General features: G+C 39.3%; 2 protein-coding genes across 2 annotated transcripts; both read left to right on the forward strand.

Moving 5' to 3' along the window:
• The first annotated feature begins 3,799 nt into the window (after nucleotides 1–3,799).
• Nucleotides 3,800–5,078, forward strand: LOC117614659. Its single transcript, XM_034343547.1, has 3 exons — nucleotides 3,800–3,916; nucleotides 4,024–4,471; nucleotides 4,534–5,078. Exons 1-3 carry the CDS (start codon nucleotides 3,800–3,802, stop codon nucleotides 5,076–5,078), a joined length of 1,110 nt encoding a protein of 369 aa, XP_034199438.1.
• Nucleotides 5,079–13,733: 8,655 nt separating this feature from the next.
• LOC117614679 lies at nucleotides 13,734–14,789 on the forward strand. The gene has a single exon (XM_034343567.1). The coding sequence runs from the start codon at nucleotides 13,734–13,736 to the stop codon at nucleotides 14,787–14,789; it is 1,056 nt and encodes a 351-aa protein (XP_034199458.1).
• Nucleotides 14,790–16,970: the final 2,181 nt, after the last annotated feature.

A 16,970-nucleotide genomic window follows, 5' to 3' on the forward strand; every position in this document is an offset into this window, starting at 1 on the left:
TGATGTTGTCTAATAAAGTTTCAACAATTATGTTTTGACCCTTTTTTTTTTTTTTTGAAGTTTCAAAATCATCCCTGTCGTGTCTTGACCATGGGTTGACCCATTTTGGGGAGTGTCTTGATCGTGTCCGAGGCATATCCAAGTTCTGTATAAGTGTCCGACACTTTTAACACTTCAGCTTAGTAAAGTGTTCGTGCAACATAGCCTTCATATGAAATAAATAATACAATTTGTAGGGGTCTTTTTATTCCAACAGCCTGACGAATGGGCTTGGGCTGCCGAAAAGAGAAACATGTGATACTACCCCATGTGCCTAAGTTCAAGAATTAGGCCCCAAGAATGCTTCGAAAGGGTAGTGAAGCCTTAGGAAGCATCCTGGTTATCTTCACCAACAAAAACAACAACTGCTTACAGGTAGATGGCATGAGAGGCTTGTGGCATAGGAGCAAAGGAATCATGAGTTAAGCATAAACAGAGAGAGAGCTGTGAGTTCTTATGAAAAACAAGGGTTCCAAGGAAAGGAGGAATGGATTCTAAGAGTGTTTGTTGAAGAAAAAGGGAGATGAGAGTAAAATGAGTGTGTTGAGTAGTTTCCGACAGCCTAACGAAAAGTCTATCAAGGTTCTAGAATAATTTAACAAAAGGGAAAAGGGGAGGAGATGGGGGAATAGGGCACGAAATTGCAGAGGTTTCAAATATGAGAGATGGAGCTTGCTCTCTAGATGTGGTTTGAGTGAATTTTCAATTGCTTGAAAAAGCTTGGTCGCACTCTAAATGATGATTTTGCTGGGTAGAAGAAGGCTCCTTTTATAGGCACTTCGACCCCTTAATCTTATCGGATATCCTCATTGCTTTTCCTTCACTTTCTTCCATTCACTCATATTTAGTGAAATTCCCTTAACCAGAGCACATAGGTAACAAGTCCCTTATGGTTCCAAGATTTTTACACAGCTAGACCTCTCCATGTGGGTGAGGCGCCACCCGCTTTTCTTCTTAGTTTCCTTATTAGAGCTCGCAGAGGAAAGGAGAATGGATAGAGCTTTTGCCTAATGGGTATTCCTCCTACATGTACGAATTCCCTTTGGTTTTTCTGATGGCTTTTGTTGGGTTTGTCTTTGGCCATGTGCTGGAGTCTCCCAGCGGCCTGAGCGTACAAACATCTCCTGGTTTTCTATCGTGGTTTCATTTCAAACCATGTGCTGGAGATTTTTTGGATATTTTTTAAGCCACTTGGGTTATTTGGGCCTTCCTAAGGTGATGGGTGGTCCATTAAGAGAATGGGCTAATTTCCTAAAGTTATGGGCTAATTCTTCTCTCTTTTATGCTTACCCACATATTTGGGCTCAAGAAATGAGCTTGAGTTTTGGGGCTCCCAAGCAGCCCAAAACTTCCATTTCTCGACTCATCAATGGGCTTAATGAAAACTCGTTACCATCCATACCACAACCCACTCAGCAAGCCCTAGGCATTTGCGTGGCTTGGGCCCACTTAAGCTTGCAGCGTGGCTAGGTGTAATAATAATGATTTTTCCCTTGGCATTGCATGTCGCTTGGCGTGCTTGAATTTTGTCGCTTTGAAGAGGAATATGACGCTTGACGGGATAATTAGCTTGGGCTCGTAAAGCCAATGCTTATTTCAACTCTTAGCATGACAGATTGCATATTTATTTGGCATGGCACGTGGATCATGACTCGTGCGAGCGTGAATTCCCAAATCAAAAGATTGGTTTGGTTTTCACTGCCATCTTCCACTCCATCACTTGTGGGGCTCTGCCTCTCCTTCTTATCTGAGTGTACCAAAAAATCTCACCAGATTTGGGTTGGTGGGGCAATGCAGGATCTGGGAGGGGTAGGGGTAGAAACAAAGAGATAGAGAAAGGAGAAAGATAAATTTTTTTATTTTTTATTGATTTTTAAAAATTCTATGATTATTTTATTACACATAAAAAAACAAAAACAAAATTGTGGGACTCATAAATGCAACGTCGGCAACTAATAGAAGATTTGACGGAAACCCTAACGGTGGAACCGCATTAAAAAAAGGCTTATTATCACAAAACGTCCCTAAGGTTTATGAAACTATCAGATTGCATCCTTAATGTTTTTTTTTGTCATTCGTGGTCCTCAAGGTTAGTATGCATGATCACAAATGGTCCCTACCGTTAGGTTTTGTCAAAAACTCTGTTAGTTTGCTGACGTGGCATATATGTATATCACAAAACATCCTTGAGGTTCACAGACCTATCACAAATGGTCCTTATGAAATTTTTTTAATTTTTTAAATTTAAAATTCATAACATTTTTGTTTTCTTTTTAAAATTTTATGAATTATAATTATTTTAAAATATATATTAAATTTTAAATACATGTGACACTATATTATTGTAGATGTTGGCTCCATATATATGCCACATCAACAAACTAATGAAGTTTTTTAAAAATAATTTAAAATTCATAAAATTTTAAAATGAAAAAAAACTAAAGGTTTAGGGTTCATAAATGGTCCTCAAGATTAAAATCCTTCTATAAATGATTTTTTTCATTTATAAATAATTTTAAAAAGAAAACCAAAATTTTACGAATTTTAAATAAAAAAAAAAAAAAATTCATAGGGACCATTTGTGATAAGTGTGTAAACCTCAGGGATGTTTTGTGATATATATGTATGCCAAGTCAGCAAACTAACAGAGTTTTTGACAGAACCTAACGGCAGGGACCATTTGTGATTGCACATACTAACCTTGAGGACCATAAGTGACACAAAAAAACATTAAGGATGCAATCTGATAGTTTCGTAAACCTTAGGGACGTTTTGTGATAATAAGCCTTAAAAAAAATTGGAAAAAACGTGATACTTAATTATTAAAATTGAAAAACTAGAAAGAACGTGATACTTAATTACGAGTGCAACCATAGGGTACCAAACTAGAATTGGCACTAAAGTTTACACTGAACACACACTTAGGCCGCTTCACCTACTTGGGTGAGTCTAACTACCTCAACTTCAAATTTCGCTAAACGTGTTTTGCTTGTGATATCCCAAGTTTCGAGCTATAACTCCGTTCTTTAGTTGCAATTGCTCGATAAAATTTTTTATTCGGATTTTAAACTTTTATGGAATTGCTTGAATTGATAGAATCATCTCGAATGAAAATATAAAAAGGCCCTTGGATGATGAGTTTCAAGTACATGAACTCCATGGCTCAGAAACGTAGAGTGAAGCTTCACTTTCGTCTTTGTGCCAACATTCTCATGAAGGTTGCTGACCCAAAAAATGAAGTATTAAGGGAATTGAAATTCGTTCCGGCAGGGGTTCCTCATTGGGCTTACTAGTCAGGTCATCCAACTGCTCTGAAGTCCCAAACTCATTGCCCGGTTGCCAGTGTAAATTCAGGACTCGATTAAGATCCGATAATGGATGTTTACTACGTCCTGGTGCCCCTTTCGTCCGTTGCAGGCATTGGCCAGACCATGTTAGGAAATGGAAGGTTGATCTTGGTCCTTATCGCTTAACAAAAGATGACTTTGGACCTTCATACTTAATGAAGGGTCACTACGAAAAATAGTCCTACTTGGGACTATCCTTTGGAATAAAATACAATAATAGTCCCATTATCTTTTCAAGTAGAAATTGATAAAATCATCAGTATCAGTGAATGATATGAATATTGCAAGCCTTCCCCTTTTGTTATAAAAGGAGAAAATACATTATTTTTTTATTTAATAAATTAAGAATATAAATTAAGCTAATTGATTTAGAAAATGGTTTCTTTATTGTGAGATTTGTACTTGAAGAGGACATGAAAGCAATTTTGTGTGGAGGTCCATGGGTAATTGCTGGGCAATACCTGGTTATGCAACGTTGGAAGCCTGGTTTTGACCCTCAGGTAGAACAAGTGACAAGGATGACTGTATGGGTCCGTATTATTGGTCTTCATGTTGAATGGTTCCATCCTGAGGCCATGCTCCGTATTGGGGATTTACTGGCACCACATTCAAGGTTGACTCCAATACTGTCGCCCAGGTTCGTGGGAAATATGCAAGGGTGTGTGTTGGGATAGACCTAACCCAACCTCTGGAAGCCTTTGTTCAAGGGGAGGATAACTGGTATGGCTTGGAATATGAAGGCATTCATTTGGTGTGCTTTGCTTGTGGGTGTTATGGTCCTAATAAAAACGTTTGCCCCTCGGTGATTAAGGCTCCTCATACTGATAATGTCCACAATATTATCCAACCCATGGATGAAGTGGTCCTGAGTGGTTCTCCCCTCCCTGTTAATGAGGCTAGCTCTTCTATTAAGCCTCAGATTGATCCCCATGAGGCTAAGAACACCTTGATAGGACCTTGGAGCCTGGTTCAGAGTAGGAAAGGTAAAAAGCCTTTTAAGGCTAGTGTTGACTCAAAGGCTAAGAAGACTGCTCCAAAGAAAAATGAGGTTCAAGATGAACGCGTGCTTACCCTTCTTGGTCAAGGTTTGAGGCCTTAGAAAATTCTAATAACAGAGTTGAAGCTCATGTTTCTATTGGGAATGAAGTTATTGAGGAAGTAACCCAAATGCAGACTCAGCCAAAAAATGGGTCTACTAAACCTTCCAAGTCCAAGGGTCAGAATAAGTCTAAAGGTATATCTCGCCAGGCTCTGGCTGATACTTCGAATAATGGTGTGGTAAAAAATACCCAGATTGGTTTTGAGAACAATATTTCTTATCCCTCCACTACCAAAGTTGGCTTCAATGCTCGTTCTAATTCTAAGAGAAAATTAAAAGGTGTTGTGTTTGGAAAATCGATAGGATTTCAAGTCAGGCGTATTGATTTTCAAGACGCCACGTTGGGAGACGTTGTGGCAAGTTTGAAATCGAAGCTCTCTCCTAACTCTGGTAAGTTTATTCCTCCTATTTTACCTGGGGTTGAGCCTCCTGACCCAGGCCCTTCTGAAGATAAAATGGATGATATTCCAGGAGATGAGATGGATGATGACCATGGGGATAACTCTGCCCCTCATATTACAATTAATTTGGATGCTGCTAGACTAAAAAAAGCTATGCTAAATGTTAAAAATGGAGTTGTTGGTGCTGCTTAAACTTTGGTAGAAGTATTGAGCTCTTCCAGTCAGTGAGGTTATTACCTCAAGATTTTTTATTACCTTTTTTCCCATCATCATGTTTATGGTTTGGAATGTAAGAGGCGCAAGGAGTACAAAATTCCTTGGAATTATGAAAGATCTAGTTAAAATTCACAAGATTCAGATTCTTGTCATTTTGGAGCCTAGAATTACTGGCAACACTGCCCTCAATGTTATTAAGAAACTTGGGTTTTCTAAGTATCATGTAGTCGATGCTAATGGTTTTTCAGGGGGTCTTTGGATGCTTTGGAATGAGAATGTATCCTGCATTGGTATAGTTGCCTACTCTAGGCAGTCTATTACAGCCCTAATTAAGATGAATCACATTGATTGGCTGTTTACTGCGGTGTATGCACACCCTTGCCCTGGCATTCGAAGCCAATTATGGAGTTATTTGGATGGGATTGCTTCAGCTTCGAACCTTCCTTGGATGATTGCTGGGGATTTCAATGAATTGGTCAATAATTCTGAAAAATGTGGTGGTTATCCTATTTCTCATGGGAGTGGGCTTGTGGAATGGATTGATAGAAATCAATTGATTGATCTTGGCTTTATTGGTGCTCAGTTTACTTGATGTAGAAAAAATGAAAATGGTGTCCTCACTTGGGAAAGATTGGATCGTGGTCTTTCCAACATTGACTGGAGACATAAATTTCCTGAGGCCTTTGTCAGACATCTACCTAGGGTCAAGTCTGATCATTGTCCCCTGCTGATAAGCCTTCAATCATCTCATCTCCCTTGTGCTAATGTCAAGCCTTTTAGATTTCAAGCCATGTGGCTCCTGCACCCTACTTTTCGGAGCTTTGTGGTTGATAAATGGGCTAACTATATTGGAAATATCCTTCAAAAAACTAAAGACCTTTCTAAAGCTCTTGCTGATTGGAATAAGGATGTGTTTGGGTGTTTGTTTCGAAATAAGAAAAAATTGTTGGCTAGAATTGGCGGTATCCATAAAGCTTTATACAGAAGACACTCTCCTTTTCTGGTTGACTTAGAAAAAGAGCTTGACAGTGATTACCAAGCTTTACTTGACCAAGAAGAACTTTTTTGGCTGCAGAAATCAAGGAACACTTGGCTTAAAGAAGGGGACCGTAATACCAAGTTTTTCCACATGTCTACCATTATTCGTAGAAGAAAGAACAAACTGGAAGGCCTGACTAATGAACAAGGTACGTGGACTAATGATAAAAAAGAAATGGAAAATATCATTGTTGATTATTTCAAGACTCTTTTTGTAGTTCAAACAATGAGGTACTCTAATGCTTATCTCCCCCAGCTTTTTCCTAGATTAGAGACTTCTGAGTTGGGTCATCTCAATTGTGATATTAATCCTCAAGTCATAAAGGGTTGTTTGTTCAGTATTGGTAGTTTTAAGCCCCAGGCCCGGACGGTTCCCTGCTAAATTTTACCATGATTTTTGGGATCTTTGTTAAGGTACCTTTGTTGAGTTAATGGTTGGTTGTTTTAGCTGCTAGCATTCCTGATGCTTTAAATGACACATTGATTACCCTTGTTCCTGAAGTGGCTAGTCCTAGCTCTGTTGCTCAGTTAAAGCCTATTAGCCTATGTAATACAATGTACAAGGTGGTGTCTAAGATCATTTTTCAGAAGCTCAGGCCTCTTATGTAGAAGGTTTTCAGTCCTGCTCAAGCTAGCTTCATCCCTGGCAGGCAGATTGTTGACAACATTATTGTTTCTCAAGAGGTTCTTCATAAATTTAGAAACTCAAAAGGAAAGAAGGGTTTCATTACTTGGAAAATTGACCTCTCCAAAGCCTATGACAGACTTCATTGGGATTTCATCTATGATGTGCTATGGGAAATTGGGAAATTGGGATTAGAGGTAAATTACTTGTTCTTATCATGCAGTGCATTAAGTCTGTCAGATACCAAGCCATTCTCAATGGTGAGCTTACTGAAAGATTCTCTCCTAGTGCTGGGATCAGACAAGGTGACCCCCTCTCCCCCTACATCTTTGTTCTGTGCATGGAAAAACTTTCCCATATTATCAATGATCATGTTTCCTCTGGAACTTAGAAGTCTGTTAAGGTTGCCAGAAATGGTCTTGCTATATCCCACATCTTCTTTGCTGATGACCTTATTTATTTGGGGAAGCCTCTATCCACCAAGCTAAGCTTATGAAGCATTGTTTGGATTTATTTTGTGGTGCCTCGGGTCAGCAAGTTAATTTTGATAAATCCAGAATTTGTTGCTCTCCTAATACTAATTCTGGGATTGCTTCTACTATTGCTAATATTTGTGGGTCTCCCCTTACTGATTGTCTTGGAAATTATCTTGGTGTTCCCTTTATCCAATCTAGAATTACCAAGGATACTTACTCTGGGATTGTTGACAAAGTGCAGCGTAGATTGGCTTCCTGGAAGAGTCACGCTTTATCTATGGCAGGTAGATTAACTTACTTGCATGCTGTTACCTTAGCTATTCCAATTTATACTATGCAAACTATTGATCTTCCCATGTCTACGTGCAACTAGCTTGATAAGCTTAACAGAGATTTTTTGTGGGGTTATACTGGTGAAAAAACTAAAATTCACCTTGTTAATTGGGACATTGTTTGTCAACCTAAAAGCTTTGGTGGTCTAGGCATAAAAAAGACCCATTGTATGAACCAGGCTTTACTTGCCAAGACTGGTTGGAAAATTGTCCAAAAGGATCAGGGTCTTTGGTCTTAAGTTCTTAATGGTAAGTATCTAAAAGATCGAAGTTTGCTTGCTGCCCCAAATCTCAAATTCCTTAATTGTTCTAGTACTTGGAGAGGTATTCTATTTGGTTCTCAAATTGTCTCTAAAGGGTTTAAATGGAGAGTTGGTAATGGTGACAAAATCTTGTTTTGGAAAGATAATTGGGCAGGTTGTGGGCCTCTTGAGAACTTCGCCCTATTTCCCTTTCTGATGATTTGCTTAAGTGGACTGTGAGTGATTTCCTCACGGAGCAAGGTTGGAACACCAATTGGCTTCTGGGCTGTCTCCCATTGGATGTGGTGCAGAAAATTCATTGTATTCATGCAGGGTTTAATCATACTGAGGTGGACTCTTGTATATGGCAGCTTACCTCCAATGGTGAATTTTCAGTGAAAACGGCTTATCTCTCGTTGTTTACTGAAGAGACTAATCATACTTGGAATTGGGATACTATTTGGAAGCTGCATGTTCCTCCAAAGATAAAAACCTTTGTTTGGCTACTGTTTCAAGGTAAGCTCCTAACCAATGTCCAACGTGTAAGAAGGAACTTAGCTTCCAATCCTAATTGCCCTTGTTGCAACGTTTCCATGGAGTCCTTGGACCATCTTTTTCGCAGGTGTAGTCATGCGACTAGAATGTGGAACTCCATTGGTATTCCTAATCAAATTGCTCACTCTTTCTCTATGGATTTTAAAGACTGGCTTTTCATCAATATTAAGGCTAGTTTCAGCTGCATGCAAGGTATCACTTGGTCCTCTCTGTTCTTGGCCTCCCTGTGGTTTTGTTGGAAATGGCGATGTAAGAAAGTGTTTGATGTCAACTTTACTCCTCCTCATTGGCCCCATATTCCAATCATTCAATTTACTAGGGAGTGGCTAGTGGCTAACTGCTCCAAGAATTCTAAGACTTCCAAACAAATTCTTAAGTTCCATTGGCCTCCTCCTTGTGCTGGATGTTTTAAAATTAATGTGGATGGCAGTTGTATGGGTGAGATGGGATCTATTAGTGCTGGAGGCATCATAAGGGACTCTACGGGTAGATGGATCAAGGGTTTTGTTACAAATTTGGGGTGTGGTAAAATCCTTGAAGCTGAATTATGGGGTGTTTTCAGGGGTTTACTTCTTACGTGGAACGAAGGTGTCCGAAGAATTAAAGTGGAGTGTGACTCTTTTACTGCTGTCTTTTTAATTAATGGAGAGACTAGGCCTAGTCACCCTCTCTCTAACCTCATCCATAGTTGCAAAGACATGCTCTTGCGTGACTGGGAGTGTTCCATCTCTCATATTTATAGAGAACAAAACATTGCTGCTGACCATATGGCTCATATGGGTCAAAGTTCCAGTTTGGGTTATCATGTTGTTGATCTTCTCCCTCCTTCTATTGTAAGCCCCTTGGCAAATGACTCTGTTAGGATGACCACTTCTAGGCTTTTCCCAGTGTAGTTTTTGTTTTGGTTTTCTCTTGGGCTTCGGCCCTCCTTGTAACCAAATAAAAAAAGTACTAAAAATTGATTGAAAGACTAAAATGTAACTCGTAGATAAATTCAAGATAATTACTCCAAATTAACATTATTTAGTTGGCAAAACAAAAAGAGATTTTCTATTTAAACCTCGCACTTTTCTTTGTTCACCCTAACACTTAAATCATTAAGTTGTAAGTTTTATTATTGTGTAAAAAGACAAAAAAGGTCATCCAACTTAATAATTAACCCTAGTACATTTATACGCACACCCCACTACTCTTCATATTAAGTTTTAGAAACCTCCTTCCAACTTCCTGTTTACAAACTCTCTCTCTCTCTCTCTCTCAAGTTCTCAACTCAACAAGACCCAAGTGTTAGAATTCTAGTTACAATTCTTGGAGAGAGGTAAAGTTGTTCTCTTTCTCTAGAAAGTATTAAATTTCGGATTTGGGGTTTCATTTGTTTGGGTTTTTTTTTTTTTTTTGGAACAAAGAAAATTGTGAGGTTTAAATAGAAAATCTCTTTTAGTTATTATTTTTTCAGTTTGGAGTGTATTTAAGGGTAGTTATGGAAGATAGTGGGGTTTTCTTAGAAATTATGAAAATTTAAATTAAAAGTTGGGGTCAACTTAGAACATGGGGTGAATTAAGAGAAGTGTGAGGTTTAAATAGAAAATCTCAACAAAAAAATCCTTATTTATTTTTGGCTTAAATGTCAAAATGGTCCCTGTGTTTTACTCATTCGGTCAATTTAGTCTTTATGTTTTTAATTTGACTAATTTAGTCAATGTGTTTACATCTGTTAGCCAATGTAGGACAATCTGTCAAATAGACGTTAAAATAGACATGTGCATAGCGCATGAGTGCTCATAATGGTATTTTAACACAAACCAAAACCCTTGTGACTCTATTCCTTGGCGCCAATGACAACTGTTGTAGTCTGCGTTCATGAGAATTGGGGTTTCAAATTCAATCAGTTCTCTTGAATATCAATCACTTCACTTGTGTCCAAATAAAAATGGCAAGGAGAAGAATCGAATCTGTTAGAGACTCAATCAACCTAGGTGAGTATTCTCGAGTTTGGACCCTATGCTTGTTTTCCTTCAATGTAAAGTTCGTTTGAGTGACTTGTTATTGGTACACAGGTCTTGCTTTTTCGCTTTCTTGGTTTCTTGTTTTGATGCTTATTTGTTTTGCTGCTTTGCTTTAATGGAAATCTCTTCAACCAAAGAAAAAAGGACAAGGCATGTACCTTCTAGTGATAAAATAATGAACACTCTCCCCTTTCACATGCTATATGGGGCCAAACACCCAAAACCAAATGAACTACATAGGAATCAACCTTGAATTAGGGGTACTACTAGCATCATCAGCAAGAACATCATTAAGGAAGACAGGTTCCATATCCAAAACATGAAGGCCCAAAAGGAAATCATAGCTCTTGGCAGCTAAGGCATCAGCAGCCTTATTTTGTTCACAGATGGTAAACACGAGAGAGGGAGCAAACCCGAATACCATGGAACTGCAATTTACAGCAATCACCATGAGAGAGAGATCTCTAGATTCGATTTGTCTCCTTGCTCTCTTTATGTGGACTCACTTGAACTGGTTGATATTCAAGGGAACTAACTGAATTTGAAAACCCCAATTCTCATGAACTCCAAGGAAAAGAGTTGCGAGCGTTTCAGCAATTAAGTTTGTGTTAAAATACCTTTATGCCCACTCACGTGCTATGCACATGTCTATTTTAACATATATTTGACAGATTGTCCTACATTAGCTACAGGGACTAAATTAGCCAAATTAAAAACACATGGACTAAATTGGCCAAATAGATAAAACACATAAACCATTTTGACATATAAGCCTTTATTTTTTAGTAGAATACATGCAGGCACCTTGGCTTGAACGGTTGAAATTGAATCCATATTTATAGAGAAAAAGTTTTTTTTTTTTGTTTTTTGGGTCTGATAATTAAAAGTCCTAACCATCGAGATTCTTGTGACAAAATATTGGGAAATATGCTGATATAATCAGTTTTCACAAGTGGTGTTCTGAAATGATCAGGTTACAAATTGTGTTCTGATATAATCACTTGTGAACGTGAAATGACCAAACTGCCCTCCATATAAAAGCACATGTAGCAACCCTTTGTGAAGGTTGGAAAAAATTGGGGGAACTCCAGGTTGCGAGACATGTTCCCACTGAGCAATCCAGTTCGCAACCCATCCATCGTCATAACCCAGATGTCCTCAAATTGGGACCCTAGTTTGGGCGCAGCGAAGCCGGAAGGCACGGCCTCCATTGTTGACCTCCAGATCGAGCTGACTGCTGCGAGTCCACAGAGAAGGGAAAGTGGCGACTTCCGGTGTCGTTGTGAACGGATGTGAGTTGTGATATTGGTTTGGTAGTGTATGTGTATTATGAAATCGTTCAGCCCCTTTTCACCACAGAGGGCATAAAAGCTTAAATTTTCAGTTTGCACTTGTTGTGATATGTTGAAATTCATAGTTTGTGATATTATCTGCAGTGGGAGCTGTCTGGTGAACTTGAATTTTGTTTAAAATTGACCGAATGCGTGTATAATGTAGTGCAATGTGTTTGATAATGGTGAAAATAACAGCACACAGAAAAATCATATGTTAACTTTGTCTGGCCTAAAAATTTGTAAATACGGCTAGTGTTAGGCTCAATTTAGATGCTAATGTGGGGAATTTATTGGCATTCTGGGTTTGTTTTGGTAAGAAGTATAGTTTGTGTGTTTTGGTTTCGAATTTGGTAATTGAGCTTGTACTACATTATACGCTTTCTATCACAACCTGATCCTTTTGTTGAAGGTGTTTACATTTGTGCAAAAGACTTGGAGGGTTAGAGGGTTCATATTTCTGCCATTGTATGTGTATGTTAGTTTGTTAATAACTTGGAACCCACATATATGTACAAAATCAGAGAAAAAACAAAAAGGAATAAAAGTTAATTGTTGAAGCAGCTACAATTTGAGTTTGAAGATTTGAGGATTTAGAAGATGATATGTGTAGTGGAATGATTGTTGTGCATGTTTTTATTCATCTATTTTGTATTTTTTAGTGTTATGAATCGGTGTAGTAATTATTTATGTTTTTTGCAGAAATGGATACAGTTGGAATTTTGGTATGCTACAATGGAAGTTGGGTTAAGAAGGATAACATTGAGAGTTATGAAGGTGGGGAGGCTAAAGGCATAATAGTGTCACGGAACGTAACGTTTTCCGAACTTGTTCAACGCATTTATAAGATCATGGATGCAGAGCCCACGAAATATAGTGTCACATTGAAGTATTCAGTTCCTGTATCCGCATCTGTCAGTAAGCAGATAAGGGTTGAAGACAATGATGATGTTCAATATTTTCTCAAGTACAACACAGATGTTATGGCCTCTAAAGTAACCCCTTTAGTAGCAAGCTTGAAAAATATCGAAGGCATGGTATTGAAGGGTGCAATGGCATTGTAAGCGTGGAGAGTAGCAATGCTCCTGCTACCTTTGTTGTGGAACGAAGAAATGTGGCAATTTCGCACAATGAAACTGAAAATGGTGGGAATGGTTTTAATTGGAGTGATTGGGTTGAAGAAGTTCATTTTGAAAGCGGTGAAAACATAGTTGCTGATTTCAATCAACCTAGCAATGAAGAGGAACCGTACTCTGCACCAATTGTGCATCCTCATGAGGACAGCAGTGCGGAACCCTCCACTGTGCAGTGTAGACAGGTGCAATCTGAACCTCCCCGGCAATCAAGTTCGAGTGAAATGCATACAATTCGGGTTGATTCGAAGCATGGTGAGAGTGTGGAATATATTGGTTATGGTGGAGGACTTTCGTGCATAAATTGGGAAGCAAATTTGAAGGTTGGCCGAGTTTATCCAAATAAGATTGCCCTTTTAAAAACCATCAGTTTAGCAGCAATTAGAGGCCACTTTCGGTTCAGAACAGTCCAATCTGGGAAGCGTCGGTTTTGTGTTCGTTGTTGGCAGGTGCCTTGCCCTTGGAAACTTCGGGCATATAAAGTTGGATTACATGAGTTTAAGGTTGTTAAATACGATCCACTTCATGAATGTGATCTGAGGTTTGTAAGTAGTCACCATCCTCAAGCTACGGCCGAATTGGTGTCTGACTGTGTTAAATGGAGATTTCAGGATGCGCGCAGCATTTATACTGCAGCTGATATAAAGACAGATGTGAAAAAAAAAATTTGGTGTCAGCATAAGCTACTCTACGGCTTGGGGAAGCCGAGAGTTAGCTTTCAAAACAATGAGAGGGTCTGCAGAAGAGTCGTATTCCCTTCTCCCTTCCTATTGTTATGAGTTGGAGCGTACAAATCCGGGAACTTTGACATACATCCAGACTGATGCAGCCGACCACTTCTTATATTTTTTTTTATGTCAATTGGTGCATGCATACGAGGATTTAAGTCGTCAATGCGGCCCGTGATTGCTGTTGATGCTACCCATTTGAAGTGCAAGTATAAAGGTGTTTTGTTTGTTGCGACCGCATTTGACGGAAATCGCAACATATATCCTGTTGCCTTTGGGATTGGAGATTTGGAGGCCGATGCAGCATGGGAGTGGTTTTTGAGAAAATTACATTGTGCAATTGGTGATTGCTCGAATCTTGTTGTCATATCTGATCGCAATGTTAGCATACAACATGGGTTGCGTAGAGTCTTTCCTGGGGCAAGCCATGGTATTTGCTTTTATCACTTGAAGGGCAATATGAAAGCCTCATTTCACTTGAAGCAACGGGATCCGATATTGGGGTATTTTATAAGGGCAGCGAAGTCTTATCGTCTAGCGGAGTTCAATCGTCACTTCTCGATGATAAACAATGAGCGAGTGCGAACTTATCTGCTACGTGCAGGCGTTCAGAAGTGGTCTCGGGCCCACTGTGATGGACGACGCTATAATGTGATGACAACGAATATTGTGGAGTCCATTAATTCAGTTCTTCGTTTTGCAAGGATGCTTTCGGTCCTACACTTGATCGATGAAATCACAAATTTACTTCTCACTTGGTTTAGTCAACGTCGAGATTTAGCAATGAAATGTCATTCTACATTGTGCCCTGATTTGGGTGAACAGAAGTTAAGGAAGAGGTTAGACGCTGCGTCAAGGATGAATGTGGTCAAAATCAATGATGTTGAGTATAATGTTCTGGATGGGGATTTGAACGGTCTGGTGCACTTGGCAAACCGTAGTTGTACGTGCAGGAAGTTTGACTTGGAGCAACTCCCGTGCAAGCATGCTATTGCGGTATGTCGGCACTTGAATTTGAACCCCTACTCCTTTGCCTCTTCTTATTATACACGAGCTACATGGGCAGCTGCATATGCTGAATCTATTTATCCTGTACCACCTAAAGGCACATGGGTTATTCCCGAACATTTGAACAATGTCAAAATCCTTCCTCCTGTTTGTAAGGTTATGCCGGGCCGTCGCAAAATGCAAAGAGTACCTTCCAAAGGAGAGGACTCCTAGCAAAAAAAATGCTCAAGGTGTGGTGTGAAGGGCCACTACCGAAATACATGCAAACAATCTGTCCCTCTCAAGAACTGAAGTGTCTAATTGGGCATATTGCACAGTTGTTCAGTTTGTACCTCACTTGTCATCAACTGTGAAGTTCATGAATAGGTTCGGTGATGCTGCAGGGATGGAAGTCCGTCAATTAAACGGTCATGTGAAGCATATGGAACAAGGTAACAAGTTCCTTGCAATGAGAGCCTATTATTAGTAGCAATTTGTGAACATACAGTTCCACCTGTTTTATTGAAACCAGCTGTTATTTAACACTGTTCCACTGGCCAATGTGTCTTACAGATTAGCATTTCTATTCGTTTGTGATGTACCTTTTATTTTCATTTAAATTGTATTCGATTTGGTGTTGTGAAATGTGATTGTAGTCACGTTGGCATCACTTGGTTTCCTTTCCTACACAACGTTATGTCCTGTCTTTATATGCATCGTATTGGTATTGTATTGTACCTTTGTTGCCATCGTATTGGTATTGTATTGTACCTTTGTTGCCATCGTATTGGTATTGTATTGTACCTTTGTTGCACGGCTATTGGTAGTGTAATGAAAACGGTTTCTGTCCCAAATGAAAGGGCCTAGAAGGCTAACTAAAATGTAATCTCGTACATAAAACTCCTTCAAATGCAAATGTTACGCAATTACTGGGAGCGTCATTGTACTTCATGATTTCTCATTGTTGTGATTGCCATAGACCAAACTATATATAGTTTTTTGGGAAACTATCGATGCAGCTACACATGGTGAACACATCACTACTATCGTGATATGGACTTTTCAAATAGTTAATTATTCACTTCAAGTCACACACACAGAGGAACAAACCCTTCCCCATTTGTGTGTGATTAGTGCCTATGGACTATGGTACCTATAACTCTTCCAATCCAACCTGTTTTGCAAAATAACAAAGTCAGTTATTAGTGTTCTATATTGTTGGTCACAGTGTCCGTGGTTTGTATCCAATTGCCTTAAGGTATCAATACATGTCCCATATTTCCATGGCTATTCCGCGCGTCATAACCATCGATCTGTCCGAAACCCTCCATATAGACGACCATTGCTACAGTCACTGTTTATGCATACTCAGACGTACAGGCTATAATATGAGGTGTATTTCCATAAAGCAGCAATAAAACCGTACTATAAGCACAATACGATTACACAACGTGACAATAATTATACAATACAAACACAATATACATCCTTAATGCTTCTAATATGAGGCCAATAAACGTTTAATAAGCACACCTCCACGTTACAGTACTTCATATTTATACAAACTAAGTAATTTCCCACTCAACGGTGAGAATAAGAGGAAGGCGTAAACAAGGCACCACATTCATACAAAAGCCACCAAATACATACAAAATGATTCCACCCGTACTTACCTTGACCCAGCTACAGAAACCCTTCCACAAAATCACCATGTTTACAGGTCCATGAATAGATCCAATTCTTTGGTCTTCTTCCTCGCTGCATGCACAAGGCTATGATCAGCCATTCCCTGGCCACCCTTATTCAGCACCTGCCAGACACCACCAACATCTATTTCGCTCCAATTGTAGTTGGTGACACGACGGAAGCATAATCCCGGAACATCTCGAACCCATTGTTAAAACATTCAACCAGTTCATGGTTAAATTCTTCAGATTCAGTGAATTTTTGGACAGCATCTTTCTTTGTTTCTTCCAATTGTAACGTCAACGAGGCTAACTTTCGCGCTTCGACTTTGGGCTTTCATTGTTTGCTTAACTTCTCTAGCAAATGCTTTGTTCAGCTTGTTCGTCAAGTTGCCCATCACCTGGCCATGAATATCGCATTTGGTTTCCCACCAATTCGTTGCCGTACACAAATATTGGAGGTGATGCTTCACTTCAGCTATTTTCTTTAGCGGATCAATGTTGTCTGCCTCACTTCCGGATGGCGTGGGATCGTTATTTGGAGTCCCAGGTGGAGATGGGAAAGGGACATGCCATGGCTGGTCTCCTGGGTAACTAACAACCTCGTTTGGAGGGATTACGTCTGACATCTTCAACTTCAAATGGGGATAATGCACACATGCTCCCTGAAAAACAGTTAACGTTACAAAATCAATCTGGAGCTTCCTTTTCGTTACCAACAATAGGGTGA

This window comes from Prunus dulcis, chromosome 1 (assembly GCF_902201215.1).
Source record: "Prunus dulcis chromosome 1, ALMONDv2, whole genome shotgun sequence".
Lineage (NCBI taxonomy): Eukaryota > Viridiplantae > Streptophyta > Magnoliopsida > Rosales > Rosaceae > Prunus > Prunus dulcis.

Bases quoted from the DNA above. Each gene is read 5' to 3' on its own strand.
- LOC117614659 (XM_034343547.1), top strand. From the start codon at position 3,800: ATGAAAGCAATTTTGTGTGGAGGTCCATGGGTAATTGCTGGGCAATAC. The intron at 3,917-4,023 runs GTCCGTATTATT...ACTGTCGCCCAG, and splicing joins TGACAAGGATGACTGTATGG to GTTCGTGGGAAATATGCAAG. The intron at 4,472-4,533 runs GTTTGAGGCCTT...TTGGGAATGAAG, and splicing joins GCTTACCCTTCTTGGTCAAG to TTATTGAGGAAGTAACCCAA.
- LOC117614679 (XM_034343567.1), top strand. From the start codon at position 13,734: ATGCGGCCCGTGATTGCTGTTGATGCTACCCATTTGAAGTGCAAGTAT.